The sequence below is a fragment of the Propithecus coquereli genome, unplaced genomic scaffold, assembly GCF_000956105.1.
Source record: "Propithecus coquereli isolate 6110/MARCELLA unplaced genomic scaffold, Pcoq_1.0 Scaffold88, whole genome shotgun sequence".
In the NCBI taxonomy this organism is placed as follows: Eukaryota; Metazoa; Chordata; class Mammalia; order Primates; family Indriidae; genus Propithecus; species Propithecus coquereli.
Genome location: NW_012155062.1, coordinates 1800202 through 1819224, shown reverse-complemented (window position 1 = coordinate 1819224; position 19023 = coordinate 1800202). Strand labels below are relative to the sequence as shown.

Genomic DNA, 19023 nt, shown 5'->3' with positions numbered 1-19023 from the left:
CGGCTGCCCGGGCGTTTGAAAAGCGGCTACGGAGGCGGCAAAAGGTCCTTGGGCGGCGGGCTCACTTCTACCTGCCGTCGGGCCGTGCTGCAGAGCAGCTTTTGCCTTGAGTCGGGGCAGGGTCAAGGCCTGGGCCGGCGGCCCGGGGCAGGGGAGCCGGGCGCGCTGCAGGCGGCGGTGGGACAGGCCACGGAGCGGGGTCTCGGCGTCAGGGGCCGTGGGTGGGCGGTGGGCGCCCCGCCAGGAGTCCTGCCTGTGGTCGCGGCTTATCTGAGACTCACTTGGACTCCACTTTCCCCCAGCAGACCCCGCCTCCGGGCCGCCGACCGCGGCGACCATGGTCTCCAAGTCCGACCAACTGCTCATCGTCGTGTCCATCCTAGAAGGTGAGCGGCCTGAGACTTGGTTTTGCAACCGCCGCTTCCTGAATTGTAAGAGTAGTGTGGGACCGAGGGCTTGTTAACCTTGGGAACCCTGGCATCTTTGCCTTTGTGGTCCCAACAGACTTGTTCAGAGTTGCGTGTAGTGAAGTCTGTTAGGCAATTGATTTAAAAATCTCTCAAGAGAGTATGAGAGCTATTAGGGATAAGTGATATTTAGCGTGACTAGCCTTAGCCCCAGAGAATCTGGAAAAAAACGATTTCCATCAGAAGCAGCATGTCTATGGGTTTTCTATAAAATCGGAAAGTGTTCCTGGGAAGCACGTTCTGTTCAGCGGTCTCCTAGTAATAACAGCATTTGTAAGAACTTTGCCTTTGATTTGAATACATGTTTCCTGCAATTTAAGAAATATTGTGGAGGCCGTTCGCTTTACAAGCCTTGATGGAGGCCTTAGGGCACTCCTGTTAAGATGTGTTATCCATTCCTTAACAGTTTTTCTTTGAATGAATGACGTTTGTTGAGTGGCAGGCACTGCGCCGGTAGTGTAAAAATAAGACATTCTTCGTTCTAAAAGCTGAGGGTGTAGTGTGGAGAATGTGTCAACAAATAATTAACAGGGTGTGGAAGAAGGAATGATCACCTCTGTCTGGCGAAGCTGGTGAATGTTTACCGGAGGAGGTGACATTTATTTGGGTCCTAAAGATGATTAGTAATTTGTCAGGTGAAAAAAGGAAGGTCATTCCAGGGGAAGGGAAGAGCAAAGGGCACTTAAGGTATGCGAAAGCAAGGCATGATTTGCCTCGCTTAACTTTAGTGTGGTTGGAGAGCAGAGTGCAGGAAAGTGACGGGCATCGTAATTAATGTGTAAATTGGGGACAGTTTATGATTAACATGTTAAGAAGGAGTCATTCTGAGGGGGACCAGAGGCTTGGCTGGATTCCCCAATCCCCCACCCCTACCGGGAGGGAGGTTTTGTGGTGGCCTAGCACTGCGTGGGAGGCGGGGCGGGGAAGGAAACATTGTAAACCTAATTTTTGACTTTTGGAACAAGAAACTGATTAGAAGCCGCAAAGAGTTGGGGTCCTATTAACTGTTAGATTACTGATTATTTAAAGACAGGACTGAAATCACCTTATAGTTTGGTTAACAAAAATTTTTAGACTTAGAACGGTGCCCCATGCAACGAGGAAACAAATGTAATATCCATTCCCTTCAAGGATGTAGAGGTCTATGTGGGGAGATCAAATTAATGTGCAGGACACAGTATGTTGGGGCGTAATATGTTAGAAATATGTGATCTGGACTGTAAAGATAGCTTTGGGGGTGGGCTGGTGATGATGGCTGAAGTACCGCGAGTAATAAGTAGGCTTTAGATAGGCGAGAACAGAAGAAAGCCATTCCCGGTGATTGTACAACCAGGCCAGCGTGGGAATGAGCATGGTGGCTGGAACAGTGAAGAGGACAGCGAGATGACCAGGGTGGAAGGAAGGTGAATATTTAGTAATATCATGGTAAAAAAAAAATGAGCTTTTATAACTGGAGTAAACAGGCCTTGGAGGATCTTGAAAGCCAAGGAGTTTAGAATTAAAGTTCCAAGAAATAGGTCAGCAGCATATATTCCTAAATAGGAGAGTGTTTTTCTCAACTTCAGTTTAATGGCAGTGTGCAGGGAAGAGAACCTGGAGACAGGAATATAAGTTAGGTTGTTGCTACAAACATACCTAAAACTAGCATGTGATCCTCTCTCTAAACTGTTCCTTTTCTTGTGTTTATACTGTATTTCCATTCATGGTTAACCATGCTGTTGCCTCAAGCCAGGAACCTGGGAGTCATCCTCATCCTGGATTCCCTCTCCATCCCCAGCTTCCAAATGGTCCCTAAGTAGTATTGATTTTATTTTCTAAGTAATAGTAGGTGCTGTTAAAACATAAAAATTTTTGAATAAATGTGTTTCTATTGTGAGTTCCTTGACTAGGAGCCCTTATTATCTACCTAACTTATTGTAATCTTTTCAGTAGTCTGATTCCTAAATATTTTTTTCCTTTCCAGAAATATCTAGACTGTCCCCATTACTATGTGGGGATAATCTTTCTGAAATGCAAATCCGATTTTCTTAAAACCCTTTGGTGTCCTAAAGGTTAATGCCTATACTTCTTACATACTTATTCTATACTGTATTAAGTACTGGTATAGTAATATCTAAAATTGGTGTAATCACATTTTTAACTCTGTAATTCTAAATGTTATTGAGATCATTGCTACTCAAAGTGTGAACCAAGGACGGCAGCATTCACATTACCTGAGCTCTTGTTAGAAATGCAGGCTCTCAGGCCTGCCCTAGACCTACTGAAGTAGAATCTACATTTTAGCAGGATCTCTATGCACATTAATGTTTGAGAAGCACTAATTTATAAATTACAGCTTTCAGTTCGATTCATGTTTCTTATGAATTATGAAAGTGGGTGTACGTGTATGTGTTAACAAGGTAGTTTATGGAATGTATAAGTCAACCACCCTTAACATATATCAGATTTTAAAAACACATGCCAGATGATCCTGTGTGATTTTTGTATACTTCCAATTAATCTATATGGTCTTGTTTCTCCAGGTCGCCATTTCCCCAAACGTCCAAAGCATATGCTTGTAGTAGAAGCAAAGTTTGATGGAGAACAGTTGGCTACAGATCCTGTGAACCACACTGATCAGCCAGAATTTGCAACTGAGTTAGCCTGGGAAATTGACAGGAAAGCACTTCATCAGCACAGGTGACCGTTATTTTCAACTTAAATTAGTATCCTTATCAGTTTCTTCTTTTTCAGGCTGTTACAAATAAACACAGGTTGAATACCTGTCCCGACCCGCCGGGTAGTCAACGCGGACCCTGGAGGAGGGAGTGGGAATTGGGAGAGGCAGGAGACACAAGAAATGGAGACCAGACAGGAGTCTGATCAAGTCTCGTTTATTGGCAGTAGGGCAGAGGCTTAAGTAAGGCAGAAAGAGGAGGTAACAGTAAAGGGGCGGTGCTTTCCGAGGCTCTGGCTTTCCAGCCAAAGGATTTCCATATAAGGAAACCCTCAGGCGGCTTTCAAGGGCTACCTCATAATGGGTAAATGGAAACTTACAAGCTCTTTCGCGGGCTTTTGCAAATGCGCGGGCTTGGTCGGCCATTTTAGATAAGCAGGCAGATCCACATGGCTCGTGGCCATCTTGGATAAGCAGCTGCCGGGCCTCATGGCTCCGGACAAATACCCTTATTCAAAGTGCTTGGGACCAGGAGCGTTTTAATTTTAGATTATTTTGGATTCTGGAATATTTTCATATATATATAAGATATCTTAGGGATGGGACCCAAGTCTAACATGAAACTCATTTGTTTCATGTATAGCTTATACGTAGATCCTGAAGGTAATTTTATGTAATATCTTTAATAATTTTGTGCATGAAACAAAGCTTGTGTTAAGTGCTTATGCTTAGGATTTCCCACTTGTAGCTTCATGTCAGTTCTCAGAGTTTTGGATTTTGGAGCATTTCAGATGAGTACATAACCTGTAAATTTTATCTCTCTCATTACATTATAGTAATAATCATATTTATTGAGTTTTTTTTAATGTGTCAGGAAATTTTCAAAATACTTTGCAAAAATAAAACATTTAAACATCAGAGCAACCCTGTAACGTTGGTATTATTATTTCCCCAGTATTACCAATAAGGAAACTGAGACCTGAGAGATTAAGTAACTTGCCTTAAGTCTGTCCTCTGGATAGTGGTAGAGCACAGTTTTAACCACTATACTAAACTTAGTGGTTTTTGCGGTTTTTTTGTTTTTCTTGCTAACGTGTAAGACAATAGATACTCTAGAAATACCTTGATGCCTACCCCATAAAAAATATAGGTTGACAGTCATTGTAATTTCTGTTAATTCATTTATTATATATTTACCTGACTTGCCCAAGGATATATAGAGGGGTACTCAGTGAAAAGTTATGAAAGTAATTATATAAGGGATTCTTTGTAATTAATTTATATTTAATTTTAGACAAAAAATTAGTATATAAAATAGGCGTAAAGTTATAGCATCTTATTTTTTCATGAACTCTAGGACCAGAGCAGGCAAAAACAGCAATGTTTTTATTTATTAAAGGATTGAAAATAAATTTTCTTCTGGGAAACACATAATGACTTCAATACTTGCTTGTTCTCAGTACTAAATCATATCAAAATAGAAAGTTAAAAAAAGAAGGAAAGCAAGGAGAAATTTATTTGCTTCTATTGCTAGATTAGTGCATAGATTTATTTGAAGGAGTATTAAATTCTTAGAGAATATAAAAATATTGTATTTCCTTTTAGTGGCATCTGAAATAGCTGCTTAGACAAAATCCTGCTGTGAGATGTTAGGGCCTGCATTTGTGGTTGTGTGTGCGATTGGGTTAGTGCCAAGTAGTACCACTGTGACTGCTGTAGGCTGAAAAAATAATACAGATAAATTGAATTTACAAGTGATAATTTTGTGCTAAGTGCAGTTTCATAGTAATTCCACTAGATAAAAGTGATGACAAAATCTATTCTGCTCAATGCATAAGCAAATATAGGGGCTTCAAACTGAAGAAGAGCCCATGCTGTGTACCAGTCAGTATCATGCTTACAGAACATTGTGATAGGTTACATTGTATTATTAACTTAAATTTTAATAGTTTATGATTTTATGGTATTTAATTCCTAAGTTTGTTTTTTCAAGGCTACAAAAGAACTGTAAGCATATATGTATATTTGCAATTTTATGTGTGGATAATTTTTGACTTTCAAAAGATTTTACACATTATAGAAACTTGATAAACATTGACCTAGATGATAGCCTCTTTGATGAGAGAGACTGAGATTTTGACATGCTTTGTATATTACTTAGTTGGTATATAGGTAAGTAGATATAGTTAATAGTTCTTGCCAGTTGGAGTTTTATAGAAAATATAGAATAGATACAGCTTATCCAACAAAATTTGTATATACGTATAAGATATCTTGATAATAGGCAGTTTTTTCAAGGCTAATAGAAAGTTCAATATTAAACAAAAACCATTTTTATTTATCACATAAATTATTTTGTTACAGGCTACAGCGTACTCCTATCAAACTTCAGTGTTTTGCCTTGGATCCTTCATCTTCAGCCAAGGAAACCATAGGTTACATTGTTCTGGACTTAAGAACTGCTCAAGAAACAAAACAGGTATTGCCCTGTTGATGTTTTGTTAAGAATTGTGTTAGACAGTTGATTATTTTCAATAGATATCAGATTAATGAAAAGGACATGAAATGCTGGATGTGGTAGATCATGGACTTGAGCCAAAATGGCAGTTTTTAAGTTTTAGTTTATGAATTTGATTTAGAATATCTCAAGCTTTTCATCATTCTTTTGACTAAGAACTATCTTTCTCAAAGAAACGTGTCTCTGAGCTCAAACCTATATCCAGATTGCTGTTACCTCAAGTTTAACCTGTTGGGCTCCTGGGCTTTCCTTTCAAAGGTGATCTGAGCCAGGCGCGGTGGCTCACGCCTGTAATCCTAGCTCTCTGGGAGGCCAAGGCGGGCGGATTGTTTGAGCTCAGGAGTTCGAAACCAGCCTGAGCAAGAGCGAGACCCCGTCTCTACTAAAAAAAAGAAAGAAATTAATTGGACAACTTATATAGAAAAAAATTAGCCGGGCATGGTGGCACATGCCTGTAGTCCCAGCTACTCAGGAGGCTGAGGCAGAAGGATTGCTTGAGCCCAGGAGTGTGAGGTTGCTGTGAGCTAGGATGACGCCACTGCACTCACTCTAGCCCGGGCAAAAGAGTGAGACTCTGTCTCAAAAAAAAAAAAAAAAGGTGGTCTCTTCCAGTGTTCCTTGCTTCGGTGAATGCTCACCAGTCTCCTTTCAGTTATACAAGTTAGATATATAGAAATCTTCTTGACATTTCCTTTTTTATCCCTCCATAGCCACCCATTTCAGTTAGTTATTTCCCTCCTGCTCCATCTACTAGTCTGCTTTTCACTGCTGCCATCCCATCCTCAGCCACTGTCATTTCTTACCTTGACTATAATAGTAGCCTCCTAATTGATTTCCCTGCTTCCTGCTCCTTGCATTCCTTATGTCGTAGTCAGAGCAAGTGAACTTACTGAAACACACTTAATGTTATATAACCAGCACCCCACTCCCTTGAAAGGAAAGAACTCAGGATCTTTATTCCTGTGTTAGTGCCTTTTATTACTGAACATGCTACTTCTTACAACTTTTTAAGTATCCTCCAACCTTTTTGTACATGGTTGACTTTAGAAATCTTCCTTTGAATTTTTCTTAATGTCTTTGGTCACAATTTTCTTAAGAAAAATAAAGTAAAAAATTAAAAAACCCACTAATATCTTCTCTTTTATTTTAAAATCCATTCTTGATTTGAATCTGAAATTAGGATTCTGTGAAGAAAAATGTATCCTGTTACTAATATTTTTGCTGCTGATAGAAATGATATTTGCAAATGATCAGTAGGCTCAGCCCAATGTGGGGTTTATTCAAAAGAAGCTGAAATTTTAAAATAATTTAAAAGAGGACTTGTTTTTCCCCCCATCCTTGGGTACTCATCACCTCTCTGCCCCTAGGCCTTATGCTGAAAAAAGTTTTCCCTCTTTAGTCTCTAGACCCTGAGCCAAGGAGGTTCATTGGGCCCCTGATGTTTTTCTAACCCAACTTCTTTCCTGCAATATGCATGTGTCTGGAAGACACTTCTGTAGTCAGTCTGGTTGCAGAAAAGTAAATCCTCTTAGGAGGAGGATATCTGAGAGAAGAGATCATGTCTGTAAATGCTCCCGGCATTCCCCATCCCAGTCCTTTAGGATACTTTGTCAACATATTTATGATCAAAGTTAAGGAGAAATGGTTCGAAATTAGTTTCATGAAAACCAAATGCTGTCTTGCTTATTCTCTTTTGTTCACCAGCATAAATATTTGAAATTGGCTAGTAGAATATTTGAATTTCAAAATAAATTGATTATAAATAAATATAAATACAGAAAAATCCGGATTTATTTTTCTGAGTTATATAACAGAAAAATATAAATTCTCTGAGTACTTAAAAATCTTTTTCAGGTTTATACTCAAAATTGGAAAATGTTTGGCATAAGAAATACAGCAACAAATATTATGCATTTTTATCTTTAAAAAACTAGGTTGTTGATTTTCTTTTTAACCTGTGGTTAAATAGTTAATCTTATTTTACTTATCAAATACAGCTTGAATATAACATAGCAGTTTATGGTTTTGATCAGCATAAGCACCGGTTACTATATCTTTGTTATAACAATTGTCAGTAGGAATACTGTTTCCAAGCATTGAAATGGTGCCTTGGCTGAACAGTGGTTTCCTGCTCTAATGATACATGTAGCCATGAGATTTTTCAGGCTACTTTGGGCACTAGAATTTCCCAGGTTGCTGTAGAGGGATAGTCAAGTAATTTAGGATACTTTGTTCTGTGAGAAGGCTTTTATTGCAGTATCAGTTAAGTGTTAATACATGGTTCATAATGCAGAACTCTACCATCAGGCCTTCACTTTAGTGTTTTCTATTAACACTAAGATTTTCTTGTCCTTATTTGATATAAGCAGAACAAAGCTAAAATGTGGCAGGGAAAAAAGGTATAATAAAAAATGTGAAAAAATAAGGATTAGGTAAATAGAAAATTCATAGTTTTTTGTTGTTCAAGGGATGAAATGAGATTGGGGATATAAGGCCAAAGGTAGAAAGAAATATATAGTTCTCTTTCCTTTAATATTTTACCTGTTGAAGCATAGGAATGGAAGAAGGGAAGACAATTTAAACTTTTACTTAGTTTTTTCAAAGGGAAATTCAGGTGATGCCTTCCTAAGCAGGATTAATTTCTTTTGAGGACAAGATGGAAAAAAAATGTTTTAAAAGAGAAAATGCTGAAAAACTATAGGAAATTTATTTAGAACATTATAGAACATTTCCCAATACTTTTTTTCCCTATTAACTATTAAGATGTTCTGTTGTTATTGTCTAGGCACCAAAATGGTACCAGTTGCTGAGTAATAAATACACCAAGTTCAAGTCTGAGATACAGATAAGCATTGCTTTGGAAACAGATACAAAGGCACCAGTGGATAGTTTTAAAGCAAAAGGAGCCCCCCCTCGAGAAGGAAAAGGTTTGTACATCATCTCTAAAGACATTTTCTTATAAGTTCCGTCTTTGAACTAGAACTTTAGGAATAGGGGGAGTGTTATAAGGAGATAGACATTGTAGTACAAACTGATTTTATTCTAGTGTGTCAGACAAATACTGTGACATGTTGCAAATGCAACCCTTGTTGCCATTAGCTCTTGTTTACAAATCTTAGAAATAGGAAATACTTTTCTTTTCCCTATTTGATAATATAGTGGAACAAAGCACAATTTTGTATTTTTAAAAATGGCTACTTAGGAAAATTTTCTTACTAGGATGAGTAGAGGAAAGCCCAAAATGATTATGCTATTCTCTGCTTGTTAATTCAACTGTAGTTTAACAAAACTTTTATATTTATTTCTTTCTCATTTAATTCGTCAACTTTATTTTGTAGAGTAGTTTTAGCTTCACAGCAAAATTGAGTGGAGAATAGAGAGTTCCCATATATCCTCTGTCCCCACACACACACAGCCTTCCCTACTATCAACATCTTAGCACTAGAGTAGTGGTGTTATAATTGATGAACCTACATTGACCCATTATTACCACCCAAAGTCCATAGTTTACATTAGGATTCACTCTTGGTGTTGTCATTCTATGGGTATAGACTAATGTATAGTGACATGTATCCTCCATTGTACTACCATACAGAATAGGTACACTGCCCTGAAATCCTCCGTATTCCACCTCTTCCTCCCTCTCTTCCCCTAAACTCTGGCAACTACTGATCTTTTTTACCCTGTATAGTTTTGTCTTTTCCAGAATGCTATGTAGTTGGAATAATATAATATATAGCCTTTTCCAGATTGACTCTTTTACTTGGTAATAAGTGCATTTAAGGTTCTTCATGTCTCTGCATGGCTTTATAGCTAATTATTTTTTTAGTGCTGAATAATGTTCCATTGTCTGGGTGTATCACAGCTTATTTATCCACTCAGCTACTAAAGGACATCTTCGTTGCTTCCATCTTTTGGCAATTATGAATAAAGCTGCTATAAACATGTATGTGTAGGCTTTTGTGTGAACATTATCAGTTCATTTGGGTAAATACCAAGGAGTGTGATTGCTGAATTGTATGGTAAGAGTATATTTTAGTTTTGCGAGAAATATCCAATCTGTCTTCTAAAGTGGTTATACCATTTTGCCTTCCCACCAACAATGAATGAGAGTTCCTGTTTTTCCATGCTTTTACCAGCATTTGGTATTGTCAGTGTTTTGGATTTTGGCCATTCTGATAAATTTGGTATCTCGTAGTTTTAATTATTAGTTCCTTGATGACATATGATGTTGAACATGTGTACTTAATTATGCTTGTGCACCATCTGTATATATCCTTTGATGAGGTGTCTGTTTTGGTCTTTGGCCTATTTTTTAATCAGGTTATTCATTTTTTTAATCATTGAATTTTAAGAATTTTTTGTGTATTTTGGATAACAGTCCTTTATCAAATGTGTCTTTTACTAATATGTTTTACCCATCTATGGTTTGTCTTCTCATTTTCCTGACATTATCTTCCACAGAGCAGAAAATTTTAAGTCCAGCTTATCAATTATTTCATTCATGGATTATGCCTTTGTTGTTGTATCTGAAGTTCTTAGCACGCCCAAGGCCATCAAGATTTCTCCTATGTTATCTTCTAGGAATTTTATAGTTTTGCATTTTAAAATTAGGTCTATAATCCATTTTGAATTAATTTTGAGAAAAGGTATTATAGAGTCTGTGTTTAAACTTCATTTTTTTTTTTTTTTGCCCCCTGTGGATGTCCAGTTGTTCCAGCACTATTTGTTGAAAAGATTCTTTGCTCCATTGCATTGCCTTTGCTCCTTTGTCAAAGATCAGTTGACTATACTTACGTGGGTTATTTCCAGGCTCTCTATTCGCTTCCATTGATTGGTCTGTTCTTTTGTCAATACCATCATGTCTTGATTGCTGTTGCTTCTTAGTAATACTTGAAGTCAGGCACTGGCTGTTCTGGGTCTTTTGCCTGTCCATATGAGCTCTAGAGTCAGTTTATCAGTATCTTCAAAATAATTTGCTGGGGTTTTGATTGGGATTGCTTTGAATCTATAGACCAAGTTGGGAAGAACTGACATCTTGACAATATTGAGTTTTCCTATCCATGAATATGCACTCTCGCTTCATTTATTTAGTTCCTTGATTTCTGTTTTCAGAGTTTTATAATTTTTCTTATATAAATCTTGTATTTGTTAGATTTATACCTAAGTATTTCATTTTTGGGGTGTTAATGTGAATGGTAATGTATTTTTATTTCAGATTCTATTTGTTCATTGCTGGTATATAGGAAAGTTGTTGACTTTTTTATATTAACTTTGTATCCTGCAACCTTGCTATAATCACTTACTACTAGCTACAGAAGTTTTTTGTCAATTCTTTCCACAGATTTTCTGCATAGATAATCATGTCAGCTGCAAACAAGGACAATTTTATTTCTTCCTTCCCAATCTGTATACCTTTTATTTCCTTTTCTTATTGCACTAGCAAGGGCTTCAAGTATGAAGTTGAAAGGAGTGGTAAGAAAGGGACATCCTTAGCTCGTACCTGATTTTGGTGGGAATGCTTTAAATTTCTCACCTTAAGTGAGAAATGGTGAGAATGATGTGAGCTATAGGTTTTTTTGTAGATATTGTTTATCAAATTGATTAAGTTTCCTTCTAATCCTAGTTTACTGAGAGTTTTTATCATGAATGAGTGTTAAATTTTGTCAAATGCTTTCTCTGCGTCTATTGATATGGTCATATGATTTTTCTTCTTTAGTCTTTTGATGTGATGGATTACATTAATTGATTTTTTAATATTGAACCAGCCTTGCATACCTGGGATAAAATCCACTTGATCATGGGGTATAATTATTACACATTGTTTGATTCAATTTGCTAATATTTTGTTGATGTATATATTTTGTTAATATATTTGGTTTTTGCATCTATGTTCATGAGAGATACTGGTCTGTAGTTTGTGAGGTATTTTTCGTAGTCTTTGATTTATCTTCTGAAAGAGATTGTAGAGAGTTGCTATAATTTCTTCCTTAAATCCTTAGTGGAATTCACCAGTGAACCCATCTGGACCTGGCACTTTCTATTTTCTAAGGTTATTAATTATTGGTTCAATTTCTTTAATATTTATAGGCCTATTTAGAGTGTGTATTTCTTATGTGAGTTTTGGCTTATTGTGTCTTTCAAGGAATTGATCCATTTCATCTAGGCTATCAAATTTGTGGGCACAGACCTGTTGGTAATATTCTATTACTATCCTTTTAACGTCCATGGGCTCTATAGTGATCCCCTGTTTTGTTTCTGGTAGTAGTAGTTTGTGTCCTCGCCTCTTTTTCTTTTTTTTTTCTTATTTAGCCTGGCTAGAGGCTTATTGATTTTGTTTATCTTTTCAGAGAATCAGCTTTTGGTTTTACTGATTTTTCTCTGTTGATTTTCTATCTTCAAATTTCACTGATCTCTAATTTTTATTATTTTCTTCTGTTTGCTTTGGATTTAAGTTGATCTTTTTCTAGTTTCTGGAGGTGGAAACTTAGATGATTGATTTTAGATCTTTCTTCTTTACTAATATATGCATTCAATGCTATACATTTTCCTCTAACCACTGCTTTCATTGCATCCAGCATACTTTGCTAAGTTCTGTTTTCATTTTCATCTAGTTCAAGATATTTTTAAATTTTTCTTGAGATTTTTTTCTTTGACCCATGTGTTATTTAAAAGTGTGTTTAACTTCAAGTATTTTGAGATTTTTTTTGGCTCTCTTTCTATTATTGATTTCTAGTTTAATTTTGTTGTGGTATGAGAGCAGACATTGTCTGATTACTAAATTTGTTAAAGTGTGTTTTATGGCCCAGAATATGGTCTGTCTTGGTGAATGTTCCACAAAAGCTTGAGAAGAAGTGTATTTTGCTTTTGTTGGGTAAAGTGGTCTATAGATGTCCATTATATCCAGTTGGTTGATGGTGGTGGTGAGGTCTACTATGTTGTTAGTGATTTTCTGCCTTCTGGATCTATTTTTGATAGTGAGGTGTTCAAGTCTTCAACTATAATAATGGATTTAACTACTTCTCCTTGCATTTCTATCAGTTTTTGCCTCATTTATTAATATTTTGATGCTCTGTTGTTAAGTGCATACACAATAAGGATTGTTAAGTCTTGTTGGAAAATTGATCCCTTTATCATCTTATAAGATCTGTCCTTGTTCTTGGTAATTTTACCTGGTCTGAGGTCTGCCCTGTCTGAAATTATGTAACTACTCCTGATTTCTTTTGATTAGTGTTAGCATGGGATATCTTTCTCCATCCCTTTACTTTTAATCTATATTTGTCTTTATACTTAAAGTGGGTTTCTTGTAGACAACAAAGTTGGGTTTTATTTTTTGATCCACTTTGACAATGTCTGTTTTTTAATTGGTACATTTAGACTATTGATATTCAGAGTGATTATTGATATAGTGGATTAATATCTACCATGTTTGTTAGTATTTTATATTTATTGCTCTTGTTTCTTGTTCCTTTTTTGTCTTCCACTCTTTTTCTGCCTTCTGTGGTTTTAATTTTATATGATTTCATTTTATCTCCTTTCTTAGCATGTCAGATATACATTTTTTTTTTTTACTTCTTTTTAGCAGTTGCCCTAGAGTTTACACTGTACATCTACAATTTTCAAATAATACTATAGTACCTAACAGATTGAGTACCTTATAATAATAAAATATTATTAATCCCTCCCTACTGTCCCTTGTACCATTACTGTCATTTCAATTACATGTAAATATATATATGTATACATATACATACAAGCATACATAATCAAATAAATTGTTGCTGTTTTTTTTTTGTTGTTGTTGCTGTTTTTTTGAACAGACATTTATCTGTTAGATCAATTATGAAAGTATTTATTTCTCCTTAACTTTTGAAGGATAATTTTGCTGGGTACAGAAATCTAGGTTGGTTGGGTTTTTCCTCTCTCAGCATTTTAAGTATTTCACACTACTTTCTTTCTTGCTTGCATGGTTTCTAAGAAGTTGGGTGTAATTCTTATCATTGCTCCTCTAGAGGTAAGGTTTTTTTCCTCCCCTCTGACTGCAAGACTTTTTTTCTTTATCTTTGATTTTTCTGAAGTTTGAATGTTTCAGTGTAGGTTTTTTTGGATGTTTATCCTGCTTGGTGTTTTCTGAACCTCCTGGATGTGTGGTTTGGTGTCTGACATTAACTTAGGGGAAATTCTCAGTAATAACTTCTTCTAATGTTTCTTCTGTTCCTTTCTCTCTTCCTTCTCCTTCTGGTATTCCCATTATATGTATGTTATACCTTTTGCCTCAAACTCAGAGATTATTTCCTTCGCCATGTCCAGTTTGCTAATGAACCTATCAAAGGCATTCTTCCATTCTGTTACAGTATTTTTGATCTCTAGCATTACTTTTTGATTCTTTCTTATAATTTCCATCTCTCTGCTTACATTATCCCTCTGTTCTTGCATGTTGTCTACTTTTTTTTTTTTTCAAGACAATGTCTCACTCTGTCACCCGGGCTAGAGTGTAGTGGCATCATAGGAGCTCACTGCAACTTCAGACTCCCGGGCTTAAGTGAGCTGCCTGCTTCAGCCTCCCGAGTAGCTAGGACCACTATACCCTGCTAATTTTTTTACATTTTTCTTTCATAAAGATAGGGTCTTGCTATGTTGCCAAGGCTGGTTATAGACTCCTGGGCTCAAACAATCCTCTTGCCTCTGCCTCCCAAAGTGCCGGGATTATAGGCATGAACCACCACACCCAGCCTGCTTTTTTCATTAAAGCCTGAGCATATTATATTGTTTTAGAAAAATTCTGGTTTGATTGTTCCAATGTTCCTGCTATATCTGACTCTAGTTCTGATGCTTGTTTAGTCTCTTCAAACTGTGTTTTCTGCCTTTTGGTTTGTCCTATAAATTTTTGTTGGAAGTTGAACATGATATATGGGGTAGACGGAACTGCTGTAAATAGGCCTTTAGTAATGTAGTTGTCATATGTGAGGGAGGAGAAGCGGTCTATGGTTCTGTGGTGAGATTTCAGGCTTTTACTGAGTCTGTGCCTCTGGGGTTTAAACTTCATCATTGCTTCTCAGTCCCTGCCAGCCCCCTTCAGTGGGACTAGATGTCTAGAGGAGACTAGAGGGAACTAGAGTTGGATGTTTCCCTTCCCTCAGATAAGTTAGGTTCTGATATAACCACAGCAGGTTAGTCTCTGATTGAATAGTTTCTCCTGAGGGCAGGCATGTTAACAAGAACAGAATTCTCTGGTGTATTTCAAAATGGTTGCTTTTCCCTTCCCCCTGCCGGAAGCACGAAGAGGTTTTTTCTTATATTCACTGTGAGGACCTATAGAGCTCCTAGAGGTAAAACTCAGAAAAGTTGGGCGCCCCCTTGTGACTGGGTCCCCCTGGAATATTTTAGCTCTCAGGCTGGTTCACCCTGAGCCATTGGCAATTCATCAGTTAGGGTTCAGGTTTCCTACTCCCGCCTTGGTTCCCGGGGAGGTTTCTGCTCCAATAAATTGTGATTCTTCGTACCTGCCTGTCTCTCCTGTTTGAGGGGACAGCAGTTTTCTTGAAACCACACTTCTCTCATGGATATATGAAGAATTGTTAATGTTTCAGTTTGTTCAGCTTTTTATTGGTTGTTAGGGTGGAGGGAAGACTTCTAAGCTGCCTTACATTCTGGACCCCATATTTCTTTTTAAATGTTTTTCAGTCTCAATTTTCTCTTAGGTAAAATGATGGAATTAGATGAGACGACCTTTAAAGCCCTTTCCTCTAATATTTTGTGATTATACCTGTTTTGTAACCTTTCTGATCTATGGAGCATGAAGATAAGTTTCTTCTGGAAAGGAGAGAAGCAAATAGTGAAATTGAAATTGTACAATTGGTACTCTGCTTCAGTCATGTTGTACAGAATGTCCTAGACTTATATGTGAGATTAATGTAAGAAATACTGCTTGTATGGGCACATATATTCTTAGTTCAGAGCAGTGAATTTATGAATAGTTGTCTTGTCCCAAAAGTTTGTGAGTTGGGAATTGCCTTTTGGATTGAGATGATAGAAAATATAGTTCAATATTTTAACAACAGTTACTTTTTCTTCAGCTTCTCCCACCAGTTCTTCTTAACCTCCTTTAGGCTTTTCTTCTTCTTCCCAACCTTTATATATTAAAGAATTCTCAGTGTTTACATACTCTTCCTATGTGATCTTATCAATTCCCCAGGCATCAGTTGTACTCTTTCTATGCTGAAGACCCCCACCCAGGCCTTCAGACCCAAATAATCACCTGCCTCCTGGACATACCCATTTGAAGAGCTTATAGGCACCATAAACTCAAGAGATGGGAAAAATGAATTTTGGAGGTGTGTTTTGCTAAAATGCCGTAAGTTGTAAGTAGTGAAGCTGGGATAAGAACCCTGAAGTCAGATTCTAGAGCATTTAGTATTTTTTTCCCGGTTAAAAAAAGTTTCTTAGAATTTTTTTTCTATTGTGAAACAATCTCAAACTTACAAAGAAGTTGGAAATATGTTTTAAAGAAGAATGTTTTTCCCTGAACCATCGGGGAGGAATTTGCTATTTAGTGCACCTGAATATTTGAGTGTTTATTAGGACATTCTCCTACATAACCCTGATATATTCATAAAAATTGAGAAAGTAACATTGGTATATTAACACATGTAACCTTATTACATTAATGAAACATTGATACATTACTACCATCTAATTCCATTCAGATTTTACCAGTTTTCCCAACAATTTCCTTTATAGAAGAAGGATTTAGTTTAGAATCAGGTGTTGAATTTCATTGCCATGTCTGTATATTCTACTCCAGTCTGAAATAGTTCTTTGATCTTTCCACGACCTTGAAATTTTGAAGATTATAGGCCAGTTATCTTTTAGAGTGTCCCTTGACTTGGGTTTGTCTGATTTTAGATTTAGGTCATGCATCTTTGGTGGAAATATCACAGAAGTGATGCCGCGTACTCACTGCGTCCTGTCAGTGGCGCACAGTGTTTATTTGTCCCATTCTTAATAATGTTCACCTGGATTAGGGGGGTGTGTATCAGTGTTCTCAACTGTAAACTTACTCTTTTTTTCCTTTGTAATTAATAAATCTTTGGTGGGCAGAATTGTGGAATTATGAAAAGATACCATTCCTTGTTAAACCTTCAATTTATTCATTTATTTATATCAGTACGGATTTATAGTTTTCTCTTTTTATTTAGTGTTTTACAATGTTTAACTATTCTTATCTATTTGTTCCAGTTTTGGGCAGCCCGTTCAAGCTACATCTGTTTCCTTCTTACTGTCTACATAATTCTTTCACCTTTTATTATTTTCCGGCACAGAAAGATGTTCCTGGCTTATCTTGTGTTTTCCCTGTCTCAGCCCTGGATTCAACCATTTCTCTAAAGAGCCTTGCCTCCTTTTAGTAAAGAATGATGTTTAGAAGGCAAGATGTAGGTACTAGGTATGCCAGTTGCTGTTGGGGTGTCACTGCTCCCAGACCCTCTCAATAGATAAAGTTAGGGAACTTGTGAACATATATATGCATACACACGTATATAGAAACACACATTTGTACATATGCATATTGTCTTAGGCCATTTTGTGTTGCTGTAACAGAATACCACAGACTGGGTCATTTATAAAGGATTGAAATTTATTTCTCACAGTTCTGGAGTCTGGGTAGTCCAAGATCAAGGCACTGGTATCTGGTGAGGGCCTTCTTGCTACATCCTCACATGGTGGAAGGCTGAAGGGCAAGAGAGGAACTTCCTCCTTCAAGCCCTTTTATGAGGGCACCTAATCCCGTTCACGAGGAAGAAGCCCTCATGACCTTTACACCTCTTAAAGGCCCCACCTCTTAATACCAGCTCATTGGCCATTAAGTTTTAATACTTGAGTTTTGGAGGGGACACATGGAAACTGTGGCACACATGTACCTTTTCATCTATATTTATTCATATATATTGAACAACATGAATTCACATTGACACCTTCAATTCCAATCCTGTACCGCAAGATTTATTCTAATTTTCTCCCTTGCCATATTTGTAACTCCCTTCCTTGACAGTGAGAAACCTATCATGGTTATTATTTTAATTTCTAAGCTTTGCTGGCCTTATTGTAGAATGGCTACCTTTATTGAAGTGCTTAATGTGTTGGATACTATGCTAAGTGCTTTTTTTCGTTATTTAATTTGATCTTTTAACAACTATATAAAGGCTTTGTAGAAGAAAAGGAGACTAAATGAGATCATATAGTTTCCTTATACAATGACAGAACTGGAATTGGAACCTTGGTCTGTGTGACTCAAATATCTATGCTCTTCTTCATTATACTATTTTCAGCCAGTGCTATAGTAAGCACATCTCCTTAGGATTAACTCCTAGAAGAGGAATTGCTTTTTTTTATAGGGTATGTTTATATATTAATAAAATTTTGATAACCCCTGATACATAACCCTCCAATAGGTTGTACTCTAGTGTCTACCTACCAACATTGAGATTATCTAGTATGGTGGTTGTGTGTGGCTGTTTTTTAAATCAATTTGAAAAACCCTTGTCCCTCTCCAGTCTCTCGTACTGAAGCCTATTTGATTATATCAGTTTTCTTCTCAAAATTGTTTCGTGATTTTCTCTTATTCTTAGAAAACTATCCAAATGTTTCCACAGAGCATTCAAGAAAACCCTTTGTGATATGGCCTCTGCTTTCCTCTCTAGCCTCACCTCTTTCTATATGTCGGTACTCACGCTATCATCCAGCATACCACACCTATTTCAGTTCTCTAGCCACATGCTTTCTCTTGCTCTGTGTCTTTGAACATATTGTTCCTTCTGTCTAGAACACTGTTTTTTTCACTCCCCATTCTGTGTTTACTCTCTTCTTCTTAGCCAAATCTAGCTGCTTCTGCGCTTCCCAGTTTAAATTCACTAGGGAAACCTGTGTTAGATGCCTTTTCTAAGTAGTTTAATTATTAGAGTTTTTAAATGTTAGCTTATTTCAGAATATGGCTTTTATGTACAGAAAGAAAATAGTGGTTAAATAAGGTTTCTTTGGAGAGTTTATAACAGATTAAAGCAAACCTTATTGAAATATTAACTGTACCATGAAAATTGCCAAGCAAATTAAAAAATATAATCAGCTTTTAAAATCTTATAATGGTTTATGACAAACTACAAAGTATTATAATTACGTTTTTCTCTGTAAAGTAGCTGCCAACCTGTCTGGACTCGACCCCAAGGACATTGTGGCAGTGCTGAATGAAGAGGGAGGCTACCATCAGATTGGACCAGCAGAGTGTTGTACCGATTCCTTCATTATGTCAGTGACCATCGCATTTGCCACCCAGCTGGAGCAGGTAAGACTCTCTGATAGTCACTCACAAAAAATTTGAAAACTTTATT

At 36.9% G+C, this 19023-nt stretch overlaps 1 protein-coding gene across 1 annotated transcript in view; it reads left to right on the top strand.

The window, feature by feature from the left end:
- The first annotated feature begins 279 nt into the window (after nt 1–279).
- Nucleotides 280–19023, top strand: part of CEP120 (centrosomal protein 120kDa) — an 84278-nt gene continuing 65534 nt past the window's right edge. The window contains exons 1-5 of the mRNA XM_012664260.1: nt 280–386; nt 2990–3146; nt 5488–5602; nt 8427–8568; nt 18829–18977. Coding sequence (XP_012519714.1) covers nt 338–386; nt 2990–3146; nt 5488–5602; nt 8427–8568; nt 18829–18977 — 612 coding nt within the window. The 5' untranslated portion in view covers nt 280–337. The remainder of the gene's footprint in view (nt 387–2989; nt 3147–5487; nt 5603–8426; nt 8569–18828; nt 18978–19023) is intronic.